A 17,354-nucleotide genomic window follows, 5' to 3' on the forward strand; every position below is an offset into this window, starting at 1 on the left:
GGCTGTTGAGGTATCTAATTAAATAATTAAATAATTTAAGGTCGCAAAATGTGGAAGCTATTGAGTTAGTCATGCCCCTGGTTAGGTGGCAGCTAAGAGTTTGCAGGGCTGGGATTTTGGAGTTAAAGTGTCTAAATTCTGCAGAAATCCCATTGGAAGTGCTTGAGTCTTTTTTTGGAGCTAGTCTTTTTTTCCCACGAATCCATGAATAATAAATAGCTTCTCAGGTACATTATACAATAGTCTGTACTGTGCATCAAGACCTAGTGATGTTTTCTGCATTTCAAGTGGAGAGTGTTTTCTGTATGTATTATTTCAGACTATAATTTACACTTTTTATAATTTACCTTTATTTTTGAGAAGATGAACAGGATCTCAGTCTTCGAAAACAATCAACAAGAGGTGCCTTATTCCTGACTGATCTCTATGAAAATAATAGAACTAGGCATTTCCTTGAATAAAACTTCACTGAGAAAGAGGACAGCCTCCAGCAAGTTGGCTGGAAAGCTCACTATTTGATAAGGAATCTGATGCTGTCAGGAAGAATTAGGCATATACTGAGAAGACCTAACAGATCCAGCCTCTTAATCAGAGGACTTAATCTGAGGACTGCTTAGTCCTTGCATCTTGATTGAGTTTAGATATGAGATAGCCATTGCCTAGAAGCTCACACTGCCAAGACTAGCAAGCTCTTGATTTAAGACATGAAGAGAATCTAAGTGATATTTGGAGATGAACCACAGCTAAGATATGTTCTAAGTTTCAGAACCAGCTTGTGCATGGTTGCTCCTTATTGCCACACAACTGTTCCATGACTACCAAAGGCAATCTTTTTATTGGGCTGTATTTATTTTTTTCTGAAAAAAAAAATGGAGTAAATTATACTGTGAATAATTCATGTTTCTCAAAGGAAAAAAAAAAGATGCCAAATAAGACATTTCTAACTTACCTCGCCGATTAACAGGGTCCTTAGCTACATATGCAACATAATCAGTAGTATCCTGTCAAAAAATTAAGATATCTATAATGAATGCAAAAAAAATGTTTGCACTGAACATAGGAAAAGATCATAGTCCACAATGTACGTATTCTTGTGGGTAGCATCTCAATATGATATGTCTAGCACTACAGTTATCTACTGCTTGGAAATCTGCAGCTTCTTATCTACTGCAAAAAAAATTTATGGGTTTTGGTACTGATCCCATCACTTTGCTTTCCCCAGAGTGTGAAGCTATTCCAACATAACTTATAAATCTCTTCCACAGCCTTTGAAAATCAATTAAAGAAATTTAGCAGGATTTGAATCAGGCCTCATTCAGAAAGGAGTAGAAATTTCAAGTCCTTATCTTCAAAGTACCTGAAGATTCTGGTTCAGAATATGAAGCAATCAACTGATCCTCTGGCAGAAAGGGTGGGATTAACGGCCCTGCTCCTCAGAAGTAATGAAGAGTCAGGTTTATCCATGTGTGACAAGCAGGTGTGTTTACTTTACTGGCTGCAGTGCCATGTGGCACGGAGGTGCTCAGCCATGGCTTGGCTGTGAGAAGCAGCCTCCCCAGGACACTCTCCCTAGCCCATGGGCTGCTCCCAGCAGTCCCCATTCCCACATGCCAGGTGGGTTTTCTGGCAAGAGCGGGCTCACGTCTTCTCTGCTGATTTCTTGCTTGCTCACCTCCTCGCTCCTGTGTACAAGCAGAGCAGACTTTTATCGTCCTGCAGATGAAATGGCAAGGCCAACGCTCTGGGGAAATGTCAGGTTTACTGGCACATCTAGAAAATGCCAGGTAGACTTGATTCAAATAGAAAGTTGGTTAGAGCCATGATTTCCTGACATGCCTGGCTAGTCATGTCTATCTAAAGCTAGCTGAGCCAGATACAGGGTACACTGCATTTGGCAGTGTAAATCTACTCAAAGCGTTCCCAGGGGACTGATCCAAGACCATTTAAACATATTATCTTAAGATCTAATGTCACAACACATACCAGTTTTGAATTAAATGACAGATTTCTTTAACTGAGCCTTCTCTAATACAAGCACACACATACCCCTACCAAAACAAACCACTGTGCTGTGACACACACAGTTCCCTTCCTAAGGAGGGGATAATGGAAAGGATGAAGCACATTCATGGTTATGATGACAGATGCGTAGCCATATAACTTAATCCACTATTGCAAGGCACTCAGACACAGCAATAATGAGGTTGGTGGGAAAAAAAAAAAGAAAAAAGAACAGAGGAGAATAGCCCTAGCTCTTTGTCTAGTAGTTTCTTATGCATCCAGTGACATAGTGTCTGGGCAATGACTTCAGTGGAAATTATGATGCACGTCAACAGTAATGGGGAGAGAAAAGTGGCTATGTCTATAATAGCAAATAAAACAGAGGCAAGGTGCAGGCCCGAGAGTTGTCCCACACTCATCCATACCATTTCACTGTCAGTAGTCTCCCCTGCTTGGCTGTGCCAGTTCCCCAAGCAGTGCCTTGAAACCATCCGAGGGAACGGCACAGGCCAGGCACCTTTCCCAAGCAGCCAATGTATGAAAGTATGGATGCAAATTGTCCTGTGCTGTTTGGTCTCAAGGCATGAAGACAGTCCATAGATCATTTTTATTTACTGGTATAGATATATCTAGTGAATACATTTAAGCTGAAGATTTATTTCATAGTCAGCCATTCTGAGTGCGGGTGTGAGAGACTGCAACCACCCACTATATGAACTAGGTCTTTCATCTAAAGCTCCCTCAGATTCAAGCTCACTCTGACAAACCATTTAAGGAGATGAGAGGGGCATGTTGCATGGTGGCTAAATTATGAGATTCCCATCAAAAGGCTACAGAGGACTGAGCTGATGCAGGAACTGGTCTCTGACATTGAAAATCTTACACAAAGTACTGAGGCCTCAGCTGAAGACAAGTGTGAATGTGCTGTATATTAAGCCTAAAAGAAACTGTATTGTGGTGAAAACATTTGGAGGCATCAGCTGGACTGAAACGGCTTGCAACTGAAAAAATACTCTCCTCAAGGATTTTGGAGAGAGCTGGCTTGTGAGATGTCTCTGAAATTTCAATAGGCATCTCGAAAACCAGGTGTCTTGTTTAGCAGCCTGGAAACAGCCACCAGAAATGATCATGGATGAAAAATGTTTGGTGTATCATAAGGGAGGCTGGAGAGAGCTAGAGCAGATCCAAACACTGTCTTGGAAGTGAACTAAAAATGATTCTGAAATGCTACGTAAAAGGGTTTGGTGGAGCCATTTTAAGCTCACATGTACTGACAAAGCCTGAAACTATCTGACTCATTGCAAAGGGGAATATTGCAAAAATATATGTGGTACTCAAGCTGCTCTCCAAGACTGTGGAACACTTTTCCAGGGGATATATTTTGAATGATGAAGGTAATTAATGCTTAGGGAGTGGGAGGAAAGTTGCAAAGCTAATTGCTGGCACCAATGTGTGGCAGATACCCAGAGCAGAAAATCGGATGGGGTGAGGAGTAGGGGGAGTCTAGCTTCCAAATAAACCAGACTTCAAAATGTAATGTAAGGGAAGTATCCCCTGAAGAAGCTTGGGAACTGATCTGGGCTTCTCATGTCTAGGGCCTTTCTTCTTCCACTTTAAATCTCAAATGAGGGAATGAGCTTATGAGCTGGTGTCCAACTGTGTTTGGGGGATAAGGTTTTTGTGATGGCAGTCCTCCACCAAGTAGAAATGATTAAGGGTTGATGAAAGTTGTCTGGATAGTCCCCAGATGGGTTAATAAACTGTGACTTAAATCACATCCTTTGCATCGTCTTCTTTCCTGTGCACTCGGGACAGAGGAACCACCTGCTTTATGAACAAGCTTTTTTGATTTAAAGTTGTGCCAGATACTAGCCCGCTGAGACAAGCCTGTAGAGCATCATTAGATACTCACACCTACCCTCTCCACCCCCAGGATGAGATCACCATGCAGTGGTCTTATTGGGAACGCTGCTTTATAATTTCACTGTCTTCCACGATGCAATTTGATTTCTCTGGTAGCTCACTGACTCAGTAGCATGATTTTTATCTCTCTAAAACATTTGGAAGAGCTTGTTTACTCCAAATCCAATCGCTACTGCTGCTGCTCCTCTCCTCCTTCCTGGTAAATCACTCTATCAGTGGGCAGTGTGCAATGGTGTTTCCAGGACTCAGCATTTGGGATGGCAGATGGGGAGCGAAGAATCTTCTTACGGAGGCAGGGAACTGTGCTAATCACTCCTCTGCCCACTTCAGGAATTGTTCATTTACAGCATCCATGGCAATCTGTTGTATTTCAAAGCTGCTGTTGATCCATTTTTTGTTCTCAAAATTATTATGATATGATGTCTTTTTTCCTTCTGGACCTTCGCTGAGTTCAGCAGAGTTATACCAAGACTGAACTTTGCCCTTATGTTTACTGAAAGTAGTGAAATGAAGAGAGAAATTGCCAAGGGTCTTCAACTTAACGGAGTTAAACTGAGAGAAATAACTCACAGGGCAGGCTAGAAATTGCTTGACCTGTATTATATGACTGATTAATGACAGATAATTATATGACTGGGGAAAATGCAGATACATTCAATTAAGCTAGATTTAAAAGCTTTCAAAGCTCTAGGGTACGAGGTGAGCATTGTCCCTGTTTTAAAATTCTCCCACTTCTTCCTGGGTGAGAAATACTTTTGGAGCCTATTTAATATGACTTTGGATGGGCTGCTCATAAAAATAGGAGAAAAAGCAACAAGCCAACGTCTGTCTTTCGATCTGCATGAACCAAACACGTAGGTGTATCTGAAAGCTTGGCAAAATTAGAAAGAAAGATCCAGGCTTCTTCTGAGAGCCTGTCTTCAAACTGCATGTGTGTAATGAATACACCTGAAGGCAGTATTTAGTACAGTCTTCTCAATGTACAGTTAAAGATGAGAAGAAAAAAATACCTACATTGCTATAAAAATAACTGTAACACAAGTCTATTACTGCAAAGAGAACAAAATGAAAACAGTCAAGATGAAAATTCACACGATAGCCATCTGACTATACTACATTGCTCTGAAAAACAGAGCCCTGCTTATCAGTTATTATATGAATGCTCGCAGCCTTTTGATACTTTTCATTTCAGTCATTCAAGGAGGAGGATTTATGACTGCTTGTCAGTGGTTTCCTCAAAAAGAGTTTGATGGCAACAGTCAAGGAGAATTTATGAAACAAGAAACAGGGGCTATTGTGGTTATATTTTCCTTTCAGTAAGCTATGCAATAAATTTTGGCACACAGGCCTCATAAAGCCATATCTATGTGGGAGAAAGCTTTAAAGAAATGCTTACCGGATCACCTCCAGATGCAAAGGAAATAGATTGCATATGGTGATTTGCTATGATCTGTGCGGATCAGAAAAAAATAAGAACAAGTTAGTAGGTTTTCTCATACAGTTTACCCTTTTGATTTCTTTTTTTGGTTTATGTGGGGGCGAAAATCCAAAACCAAGATCAAAATAACTTCTGCATTTCACCTACAGGGAGTGTAAAGAGTAGCATGATAATATAAACAAACTTAAGGATGAATGTTTTTAATCTGGTGTTCTTTGAAACCTAGCAGGACACAGCGAAATTGTTAAATGTGCTCAGAACTCCAGTAAATCATATAGCTCTGTCATACAGTATCTTTGGAGAAATTTTAATCCGCTAAGGCTCACTTTCTTTATTACAGTAAGTGATGAATGGAGCAAAGGGTCCTATTCATCAAAATACTTTTCTGCTGATGCCACCCTGGTGAAATCAATGAAATCACGCCAACCTGCACACCCGCTAAGGATCCTAACATTGCTTCCAATACCTACTGTGTCATGTTATGTTTGAGATAATAAACATAAATATGTTTGCAATATGCAAATAGAATTTTGAATCTAGCTACAAATCTAGAATTACGGTCACAATCTCAGGCACACTCTAGGGCATTCGAAATGACAAAATTCAATTTGTTTATGTAGAGTTTGAACTAATATGATATTTCTGTGGGAAGAGACAAATTGTCATGAACCTCTAATACAAGGAGAACAGCTCTGCTGTATTGCTATTTTGAGACTTAACTTACAAAATCTTTTAATAATAAAATCGTGTAACAAGCCAGAACGAAAAGGTCATTTTAAAGAAAAGTTTGCTTGATCATTTGAGTCATAGGAACGATACCACATAATTCACTCATTATAGGAGAGGGCCCTTACTTAGAAATCTAGAGTATGTGACAATAGTCATTTGGATCTTAATTGCTTGCTTTGGAGAAGGTGGCATGTACTATAGAAAACCTGGTTTTGGGAAAACAAGAAGTTATAAAAAATATTCTCTGGGCTCTTTTCCCATCCTGCATCTTAAAGACCTGAAATAGCAACTATCTTCCCTGAAGAGAAAAAAGCCTGACATGAGTTTCTCTGGATTTTGCCATTTCATGCAGTCAGAAAAAAATAGACAAGGAGAAAAATTCTTTCATATAAAGTTCCTTTTTAATACTGCTGCTTATCTCATGGCAGCCTCAGAAGACACGGTTAATTTTTAAATGCTCAGTGGAGGACCATCATTCCCTTACTCCTCAGTGGGGATTTCCTTCTCATTTTTTCCCATAAAGAGGAAGTGATCTTAACATCAAAGATGAACTAATATGGATTTGTTGCACATTTAATGTCATTTCTATCTAAAGCTGTGCAAATAACCTGATCTTTCCATTCAGCAGCATAAAAAATAGAAATTATTTCAGATTGCCTTAAAAATTAATTTTCCAAATATTAAAGAAACTGAAAGGTGTTTCAAACTACCAGTTCAAGTCAGACTCTTTTTTTTTATTCAATCCCAAAGCTAAAAATTTTAATTTAGCTTGGGGCAGGGGTACGCACACAAAAAATCTCCATTTATCCATCTCTACTTAAAATGGTCACAAAGCTTCTGTGCAGGGATGCAAGCAATTGCTCGCCTAGTGCCCCAAGGGCTGACAACACTGCCTTTTCCCTCCTTCCAACTCCTCTGGGAACAAGAGGCTATTACAGAAGTCCAGGCTGTCTTTCTTGGATGGGGCCTTGAAGGACAAAGCTGCTGGGCCAGACTTATTTTCAGTATTCTTAGAGGTACCTGAGAGCTCACGTTTTAACAGCTCATAGGCTAATCAAATGCTTGGCAGAAAGAAGAAACAAGGGAGATCACAGCCAGACTGTGGATCTTTGAGAAACCAGATGTTTCCCAGTCCTCCAGCATCCAGACCCAATCTACCTCAAAAAGAATGATGTGAGAGAAAGATAAACAATTCTGTCAACTCTCTTATATTTCAGTTCACTGGAAATTATTTCATCTCCCGTCAAGAAAGGCCAAAACATTTCGGGGAGGATCCTTCCCTGGGATAAATCAGTTTAATTCTATTTCTACCCTGATGCCAGCTGAAGACAAGACCACTTTCAGGGCTTGGCATTTCTTTAACAGATCTTATTACCATCAAGCTCCTGTGCTGCTGACTGGGGGCAACTGTCCTTGCAAAAAGCCCTGCTGTGCATATTCCACAATACAGCTCCAAACTGCTACAGCCAGCCATAACGCTGCTCTCACAGTCTCTGTGCTTTCATTGTAGAAGATTACAACATTTTCTAAATGAGGATAAGAATGAAGAAAAGATAAATTGGTAGAAACACAATAATAAACAGCAAGCTTTTAAATATATGTCATGTGTAGCCTTTCTTATCCTTTTATCCTGAGGCCTCTGAGGACAGCAGGGAGCTTTTTTTTTTTTTTTTCCTCGCTAGCTGTATCTGGGCAGAAAGTTGCGTGCCTTAACACAGTATGTAGCTCGCAGCAAATAGCACAGCAGTGACTACGCAAGTCTGCCTGCTCTGTCTTTATATATACACTGAGCAAGGCTTTTTTTCTCATCTCATACATCATTCACAATCCACTGCAGTGATTCCCCAAAGTCTGTATGTACCTTCAGCACAAAGAAGAAGAAATGGGCTGGTTGAGAAAGGCTGCCTTGTCTTTCTAAAAGACAGGGCATTTCACTGCACTGAAAAATCCCTGTGGCTGTATTTTTAGCAGCGCAGCGCCTTAGGAATAGATTGCCCTTTAAGACTCTAAATGGGAAGAATGAACACCAAATTGGGGATGCACATTCATTTCTTTAGTCACCTACTCCATCCTTAACCCTACGGAAGTTTGTAACTGCACCCAAACAAGAACTCCTGCCACCAGAAAATGCTGTTTTATGTTGTAAGTCTGTTTACAGGAAAACAGAGCTACTTGAAACATGGACAAAAGAAAATAATGCATCTAAGCTGTGCTGAATACTTAAACAAACTGTGACTCCTACTATGTTTTATATTTTGTTTTCATTCACTTTATAAATGTTATTGAGGAATAGTACTTTGAGCAACTGACTATTTTGGCAGACGGAAAATAACTGCTCAACAGGCTGTTCATCAATAGCTTCACCAATTACTATGTTAAACTCACCTGTTTCGTATCAGGCGTCATGAGATTTAAACTGGTGGTGGAGATATTCAGCATTATGCTCATTCCTGCGAACTGAAGATTGCTCTTTCCCAAGATGCTAGAAAGAGCTTTACTTGGTGGCTGTGAGGGGAAAAAAAGCACATTTTTGTTCTCTGTTCATTTGGGCTGAACATTTATTCTTTGCCGAGTTAGCTGAAATCTTAAAGGCTCCTAAAAAGTTGCTGACTTTCCAAAGATCATTTCATTGGAACAGCTGTTTCCCCTTTGGAGATCATTCTTTATTTAACAATAATAATCATAACAATAAAGATAATGAATAAGCAGGTACGCATCAACACTTGGCCTAAAAAAGTATTTTTTTATGAAATAGTAGAGTCTTAGCCTCACGGGAGCCAAGTAAGCAGAGCGAGAAAAATGTCTTAAGTCAGTATCTTAAAACAGGATATTCTTATCCTGGAAAAACAACTTCAGCTCCTGGAAAAAAAATCTGTTGTTTGCTCTGCATCTATTGACTGCTCTATCCTCTCTCCACATGGAAAGCGGGGCTCCTGTGATGGGAATATTGATGGGACATTCACAAATAGTTAATCACAGTGTCCTTACACTTGTCACTGTGGCAGGAGGTATAAGCCCAGCCATGGGCAAATAGCTATGTATGCTGGGTCCAGCACGCAGCTAATGATTACTCCTAACTGGCAGTAAGTACAAAGCATGGGAAGCCAGAAGGGATGTAATAAAACTAGCAACTTTTGCAGGCATTTCACTGAACTTGCAATGATGATAAGGTGCCCACAACCTTGGAAAGATTTGTCCCTATTAACAGGCTGGACACATGTGTGCCTTTTTACTTCTTACAGCTAACACATATGCAGTTCCAGCTTCTTTTCTTTCTGTTTAATTTATTAAAAATACACTATCTACATACTTCTTCTGTGTAGATGTAGAAATGTAACATTTGTGCTGCACTAATGTTAGTTATCATCTTACAGAGCTAGTATTTTCATTAACCCCTCTTTAATACAAGCCCTTTTGAATACTGCTGTTTCTCTGGAGCCATTTCTTGAGCCCCCCAATTCTGAGCTCCTGCCTGAGGGTCACCTCTCCACAGTGTGGGAAATGCTGTGTAAAACTGGCCCAAAGAAGTACATTTCACTTTAACCACATTCGTAAACCAGAAGTGGCAAAAATATGAGAAGTGATGAAAGTGCAAAAGCTACCTGTCTTTAAGATTTAGCTGTAATTCTGTTGCTGGGCAAAATTTCTCTGCAAACAGTGGGCTTATTTTTAAAACAGTGTATCTTTTCAACAACTGATAAGCAACGCAGCTTCTAAAAACAGCAATACAGCAAGGTGTCTCATTTGGCACCTTGGGACTCTGTTTAACCTACTTTTCCAGTCATACTTTGTGTCAATGTTCCCCTTTACTTTCAGGTTTAAAAATGAAAACCAAGCAGAGAACCTAAAAATGCCATGAGATATATTTGCAGGGAGGGGGGACCCTTAATTTCTGGGGCAGTTTCCATTATGCTGTAATAATATATGTTGTTCCATCACCTTATTTTTCCAGGGGCAGATTCCCCACCGCACAAGCGGGGTATCTGTCTCACCTTTCCACTAGGATCCTGCCTAAATAGCCAGGCAGGTAGGGAAGCAAGCAGACATTTTCCTTCACCTGCTTATTCTCCTTCCGCACCCAACAGCTATTAATAACACAATAGCTACAGTTAATTGCATTCTACACTCCTCCCCTTAGCCTTGCTTCGAATTAAATCCTGGCTTTGCTAGCAGGCTTGTGGAAGTACAGGCAGCAGAGCAGAGAATAAACCTGGTGTGGCCAAGACGAGGAGTAAGCTATAGGCACAGCTTTGTGCGAGCTGGGGGTCTCCTAGCGGCATGGCTGCAGCAGCACCGAGCTCACTGACAGGTGCCAAAGCGGAAAGGCTGGGCCGGTCCCAAAGCTGCCAACACATCCTAACCGCCACACCGCAGCCTCTCCTATACCTGCAGGCTATATGATCGGGCAGGTTTTCAAAGCTCCAGCTGCAACAGCAGTCAAGCGATCTCCCAAAGGTCAAGCAGTGCAAAGCAGCTCTCGGTCCCGCCTGGTCGAGGGGCAAGAGCCAGTGCCAGCCAGGCTGTGATGGCCGGCAGCACAGCGCCGAGCCAAGGTGTCCTCCGCTCCTCGCCTGCAGATCCTAACTCCTGCTACACAAACAAAAGCACAGTAATAACTGTGTTAGGCCAAAGACCATCTGTCCCGCCTTCAGTGCTGGCCACCAAAGAGCCAGCAGCAGATGTTTATGAAAATAGTATCAGAAACTGAGAATCACCAGGGACGTTCTCTCCATTTCCAGAAACCAACAACTCAGGAGCTTCCTAAACTGTTGAACAATCATCACCAGAAGGGCTATCCTCCATGCACTGAGCTAATCACTTGCAAAACTATTTATGTTTTTGGCCTCAGCAATAGCTTCCAGCAACAGTTTCCACAATTTACGCATGCACTGTATGAAAAAGCATCCCCTCTAGATTGTTTTAAGCCTTCCACCTACAGCCTACAGAGGAAAGAAAAAAGGATTTTCTGCAGTAGGTACATAAATGCAAGTGACAATCATTTCCTAGATGTACTCATACTTCTAGATGCCTATAAAAGAAGATCCTGACCAAAAGGGCGACAGGCTACACAGAGTGGGTGAAAACAACCTATACTTTAAATGATTAATGATCTGCAATTCTCAAAGCTACTTTAAGCTCACCTGCCTGCTGTGCCTGGTCTCCTCTGTGTTGAACTAAGAAAATATGGTCAACTTTGCTTAAAGAAAAGAAAAATACCTTTCGTTTCTTGAAGGCTCCTTTGGCACCAGGCACGGCTTCACAAACACGACTGATTGCTTCCCTGAAGAGACAGAAAAAAGCTTTACAGCAAATGGATGTGTGGGTTTCTTCATTATCCTTCTGAAATGCACTGGAAGAGAACAGCTCCAGACGGTATTTGTATTCACAAGTGAGGACAGTGAGTGGGTCAGTTAGCTCTCTTCTCACCACTAAAATAGGTGTCATTCAAATTTAGATTACTCTACTCTAATGCAGAAAACACTTAATGGTCAATGTTAGTGTAAGGAACAGCATCTCGAGAACCACAAATGATAAAAACATTCCTTACGCCATCAAAAAGAACTTTTCTCATTGTAATTTAGAGTATTTACTTTAATACCTTCTTCCAACTCTCATTTTTGTATCTTATTAAATCATGGGGAATCTGATAATAAGAGATGTCTTTAAGAAACATTGCTCCAGACCTTTTTTAACCTTTTTGTAATGTAAAAAGTAGTAACTATCATTTTTTTCTACTTACTGTACACTTGTATAGTCAGAGCAAAGCCTCCTGGCTTTACATATATCAGAACCCTAAAATATTCCTGGTAAAATGCATGTCGTACATGATACATGTGACATATATTTTGACACAAACTTTTTAACTGATATTTGTTCATTATGACCCAAACAATATATTTGTGGCCATATTTTTACATGGTAAAGAAAATGAATGCCATTAACATTTTTCTTCAGTTTTCTAATATTGCTTCATTCTTCCCATTATGCTAATAGCCTAAGTGAAGCAATGCATATTGAGAACAAATTTGAATTAGGAGAATAACTAGATATAACCGGAACTTTTCCAATCATACAGCTACAAACAAATCTTTTAGATCCTTTCAGCATTTCAGCAACAAGAGATGATCCAAGTAGTCGAGTTGATCAGTATTTAAAAATTGCTACAGTGCATGCACAGACATTCCTGTGACAATTAGCAACACTGCTGTAATAGATCTGTCCCATTAATTGATACTGTAAGACAGAATGGCTCCACGGGGACCAATAAGGATCTCTGCAAACTATAGTTTAACTGTTCTAAATATTGATTGAGAGCCCAGACCATTAACAGTATATTATAAACAAAAACAAGCAAATAATATGTATTTTATGCAAAAAAATACAGAATATGAGATTATGAACTGCAAGCTGAAGAGCTGTCAAAATAATCCAAACCTTGAAACACAACCTTGCTAAAAATACTAAATGCCTTGAATGTAATGCCATGAGCGGGACAGTACTTCAACTATACCCTAGGTGAATACATAGCATTATCAAAGGAGTCAGGAGGGAGAGGTCATATATACTAGCATTCAATATATAATGACCCAACAAAAGATGGCACAGATTTATCGTTATGCAATCAGTAGTTGCTACATAGTTAAGTCTTAGGTGCTTTTACCTAGGGCTCAATCCAAAGTTCAAATCACCTGAAAGAATACCATGGGTTTTTTTTTTCCTTTGGATCAGGCCTCACAGCAGGTTTAAAATCCTGCCACTCTGAAGAAAAGTAGGATTTATCGGAAGAGATAATCCAAAAGCTTTCAGGCACACTCCTTTCTTTACATCTAGAAGAGGGCTTGCTTGCTCCAAAGCTTGTTTTTTTGTTTGCTTGTTCCCCAACTGTATCTGCTGGTCTAATAATATTGCCCCTCACTACAAACCCTACCTTGCGTATGTCCTTAGACCATCACAGCTGCAACAGCACTCCCTTTCACAGTTCAGTGCTTGAATTCAGCTCCCACATTTACCACAACGCCTCTTCGAATTCAAACAAGTGTTTAGTCAAAGTAGTTACCAACTTTTCTTAGATAGCAAGTGAAAATCGGTTGGTTTAAAAGAGCAGCCCTGATGTATCTTAGAAATACAGCACAGCAAACATCACACCTACTTATCATTATGATATTCAGACATAATATTCAGGTCTTCGTCCTTCGGGTCTCCTCCTCTCTCATGTGTTCGCCTCTGTTCTCTCTGTTCCCATCAGTGGTCTTGCTATCCCACTTAGCGTATTAAGACTACCTGCAGGTTTTGTCTCTCACAAAAAGTATATCCATTCCAGAGACATGAACTGTGCTTGACAGATGCATTTGCTTGCAATTTCCTTTCTCTTCCTACTTGCCTCCACCATCTTCTACTTGTAGCAGCAACATGGAGCAGGTAGGAAATAAGAAGAATTTTCAGTTTTTCCTGATAAATAGAGCTTAAGAGCTCGTTGTATTTCTGGTGCAGGGCTGGTGCTTGCAATGTTTTTGCTCCTACCCCTTCTGCCTGTAGGCTTCTCCTGCTTATCAAGGAGCAACCACATAGCCCAGCAGACCCACCTGATTCAAGGATCTTCTTGATCAAAACAGTCATTTGAGCCCAGGACAGGAAAGGCGCAGGCACAAGAGTTGAAAGCTGGCACCGGGTTAGCAAGGCACTTTGGTTGCTGTTGCACACCACATCTCAGAAGAGCTGGCTGAGCAGTAAGCAGCTGACAGCCAGGATACACAACCTCACGCTCAATAACAAAGCGTTACAGATTTTCCAACTGTGGGTGTCCCTTTCAGGAAAATATCACAGTTTTACCTGGAGACAGCTTTCTCAGCAGCAATCCCTCATGTACCTGCAACAAAAGGTGCAGTACTTTCTCCACCTGGGAGTTAAGGAGTTTTACAGAAGTATCTGATGAATATGGGAAGAAAAAAGTCAGCTGGATATCCTCTGCCATGCAGAGGTGCACTTTCCCGGGGGAAGGTTCCTGGATTTCCATGAGAATATTCCAGATCATCTTTGTGAGAGGTCTTTAGTGATGATACGGAAAAAACACCCTAAAGCTTATTTCTAACTTGCATTGCCAGACAGCACAAGGCAGACATCTTCTCTTTTTGCAGCAGGTCGAATTTGCAGATGCCTATGCAGCATAAACACCTGAGACACAAAATCACACCCAGAAATAGAAATAGTTGCTAGGTCAAGAGTGCAGTTTTCTGACTCACACATGGAAATGTTTGTCAAGAAATGCAAAAGCAGAAATTCTGGACATACTTGCATGGCTAAACAGTTGCATGGACTTTGGAAAAGTTGGATGTGATTATATTTTCTTCCTTTCCAATAAGAAAGTTATTTGACATAGATGCCTGCTACATTTTTCTATGCCACATGCCATTTCATTGGATAGGCATTGATCTCAGAGAAATACCAGTGCAAAGTTATCTTGCTCTCTTGTAAAATTAGCTACTGTGCAGTCTGCAGCAGGGACCACATGCTGAGTTCCAAATCTGTCCAAGAGTATTTTCTGCTTTGCAGATGGTCATGCTGTGGAGTCATTTTCTTGGCACAAAACACATTGTATATTTGAATATAGATTTCAGCATGCAAATGTAACCAGTGAAGAATTATCAAAATGCATTTTCCCAAGCTGACCTGTTCCACTTTAAAGTGACTTGACATCTCTCTGAGACAGAAGAAGCGGCATTTTACATTGGCATTTTTTTCCATTAAAAAGGCTAATGCCCTGATATTTTTCATAACTTCAGTCATATTTTATTCTGGCTGTTATATAAAGTAGCCCACTCAGGAAGCTGAAATCTGTTCCTTTATGAAACACCATCACGTGAAAATACCCCCTCTTCTTGTGGTTTCAGTGATTTTTTGGTTGTGACGTTGGGTTTTGTTGTTGCTGCGTTTAATTAAAACCATTTAATTGATTAAGAAAACAGAATTCTGGAACTAATGTTTCAGGGGAATGACAGGCACATACAAATTGCACAGAATTTTTTCAACATATTTGGAAAAAGAATAGCCATCTCAGACATTGAGACTAGCAACTGTGGCAAGTTTTTGCTCTGAAATGTTTTATTTGACAAGACCAAAAACCCACCAATATTCTCTTGTTAACATCTTCTAGTATCCTACAGTTCCCAAGTTTACCTTTGCCGCCTCCAAAGGTGGGGGCTTCACAGCTAGACATCAAAAATGTTTACAAAAATAGACATCAAAAGATAGATTTATTAATGAAAGAATGACATGTCCAGAAGAATTGTACATAAGGCCTCCAGTAATTTCTTAAAAGTATTAAACCCCTGCCAATCTTTTTAATAGTTTATAAATCACTACCATGCACTGTATCTGTATCTGCTGAGGAGAAACAAAATCTATACTGAAATTAAAAATAACTTGCTTCTGAAAAAAAAACAGGCACCAAAAATACATTTTTAGAAATCTATTTAATAATTGAAATATTATTTGTTCATTTACAAAACAGGCAAAACTACTATGTGCTGAATGAAGAAGCAAAGGGGACATTCACAGACCCTGAGGACCACGGCAATATATTACTGTTAACAAAACTTTAAATGTCAACAGGCAAACTGACGATGCCCAGAAGATGTAAGGCTGAAAAAGTAGCTAATGAAAATAGAGCAGCAAATAAGGAAAGGAAGGGCGGAAGGGTAGCTGTGAAGAGCAGTTAGGCCCAATGCCACCAATTTAGTGTACTGTAGCCCTGCAGGGTGGCCCACTGAGAACGTGGCAGAGAGACCTAGTGATGCCATTTGTTCACAGCAGCCTCCCAGGAGTAGAGCCTGTCCTGCTCTCTATGTGATGGGAAGCTTGGAAGAAAAGACTTGGGGAACAACGTGACATTGCCAGATGTGTCAAGCAAGCTGTTGTCAACTTGTAGAGCAAGTAGAAGAGGGTTTCTCCTTTTCTTCCTCCCAGGTCCTCATTTTGTTTCTTGAAATGGGGTCTTTTTACATGTAGAAAATCTATAAGCAGAAAACAAAAGCAAGCTGGCCAATTTCATTTTTGGTATATTTAATAGACTTTACACAGTAGTAAGGTTGTCTTTGGCAACTGTTAGACATAAGGAGTAATTTTCCATTGATGATTCTAGCAGGGCAACACGGCTATTATTTTTACTCTCCTAAGCCTTCATTGTGGGACTTGCATTAAATTGCTAACAGAAGTCCATATATTCAGCAGGCCTCTTTTACTTTTACTGTCAAAGAAACTTTTCATCCATCGGTATGCTTAATGAGAGCTCTGTTCTCAGTATGTATAGATAATGCAATTTCAAGTGATATTTGAGACAATTTCAGTACAGTCTGTACCTTCTTTTATAATACAAAAGTTCAGAAACTCTCACTGTTTTATTCATCACTAGCAGAGAGATCTATCCGTTCTTGACGGCTTCTTCTAATGTGGTCAGAACAATGCTCTGATTTTCAGAAAAGTGGAGCGAAACTGTGCATCCAACAGCATACCTTATTTACATATGTAACCATTCATTTTATGTACACACAGTCAGTTTTGCACTTGGCAAAACTGGAGCAAACATGTCCATTTTTCCTTGGCTATGGCAAATGTACACATCCAAAGATGCATACAACTGTGCCTCCACTGCAGAGATATATATATGCAGTTATATATACCTGACAATCATGGTCCAAACCTAAGGGTACCTTTCAAAGAGAAAAGCTCTTAAAATAATGCTTGGAGCTTTTGTGAAGATAAATTGAAAGCTGAACGCGTACCTACAAAAATTCTCCTTCTGCACAACCCTGCATATGTGAAGAATAAGGTCAATGATGCCAATAAACTAAATAAAAATGTACTTGGAGGTCTAGATCTGTTAAGTGGATCTCTAATCCTTTAACTTCTTCTGGGGTCTTCAGGCTTTCTACCATTCTGCATCTAGCTGTTTAGTCAAGTAGTGGTCAGGGAAATGGACAGAGAGAAATAAAAGCTGTCTTCTGTTGCTAAATCAGGATCATAGTGGCCTCCAAATTGGGTCCAGCCTCAGGTCATTTAGTATAATATTCTCTCTCTCAGAAAGTAGCCCATAACACATATTTCAGAGGAAAACCTGGGAAACCTCACTATAAATAAAATTTAAAAAACTTTGTCCAAGTAATATTTTCTTCTAGCCCCTAATTGACTCCAAAGCATGACTTTAGAAATAGGTATCTTCCAAAACTTTTTTTATAAGATGATTAAAGTTCTAACACTGACCTTTCAT

At 40.0% G+C, this 17,354-nt stretch overlaps 1 protein-coding gene across 1 annotated transcript in view; it reads right to left on the reverse strand.

The window, feature by feature from the left end:
* LOC112978778 (SHC-transforming protein 3) overlaps nucleotides 1-17,354 on the reverse strand; it is a 60,449-nt gene that overhangs the window by 14,466 nt on the left and 28,629 nt on the right. The window contains exons 5-8 of the mRNA XM_026092492.2: nucleotides 11,309-11,372; nucleotides 8,477-8,596; nucleotides 5,321-5,374; nucleotides 950-1,001 (exon numbers count right to left, since the gene is read on the reverse strand). Of these exons, the coding sequence (XP_025948277.2) occupies nucleotides 950-1,001; nucleotides 5,321-5,374; nucleotides 8,477-8,596; nucleotides 11,309-11,372 (290 nt within the window). The remainder of the gene's footprint in view (nucleotides 1-949; nucleotides 1,002-5,320; nucleotides 5,375-8,476; nucleotides 8,597-11,308; nucleotides 11,373-17,354) is intronic.

Source organism: Dromaius novaehollandiae, chromosome Z, assembly GCF_036370855.1.
Source record: "Dromaius novaehollandiae isolate bDroNov1 chromosome Z, bDroNov1.hap1, whole genome shotgun sequence".
In the NCBI taxonomy this organism is placed as follows: Eukaryota; Metazoa; Chordata; class Aves; order Casuariiformes; family Dromaiidae; genus Dromaius; species Dromaius novaehollandiae.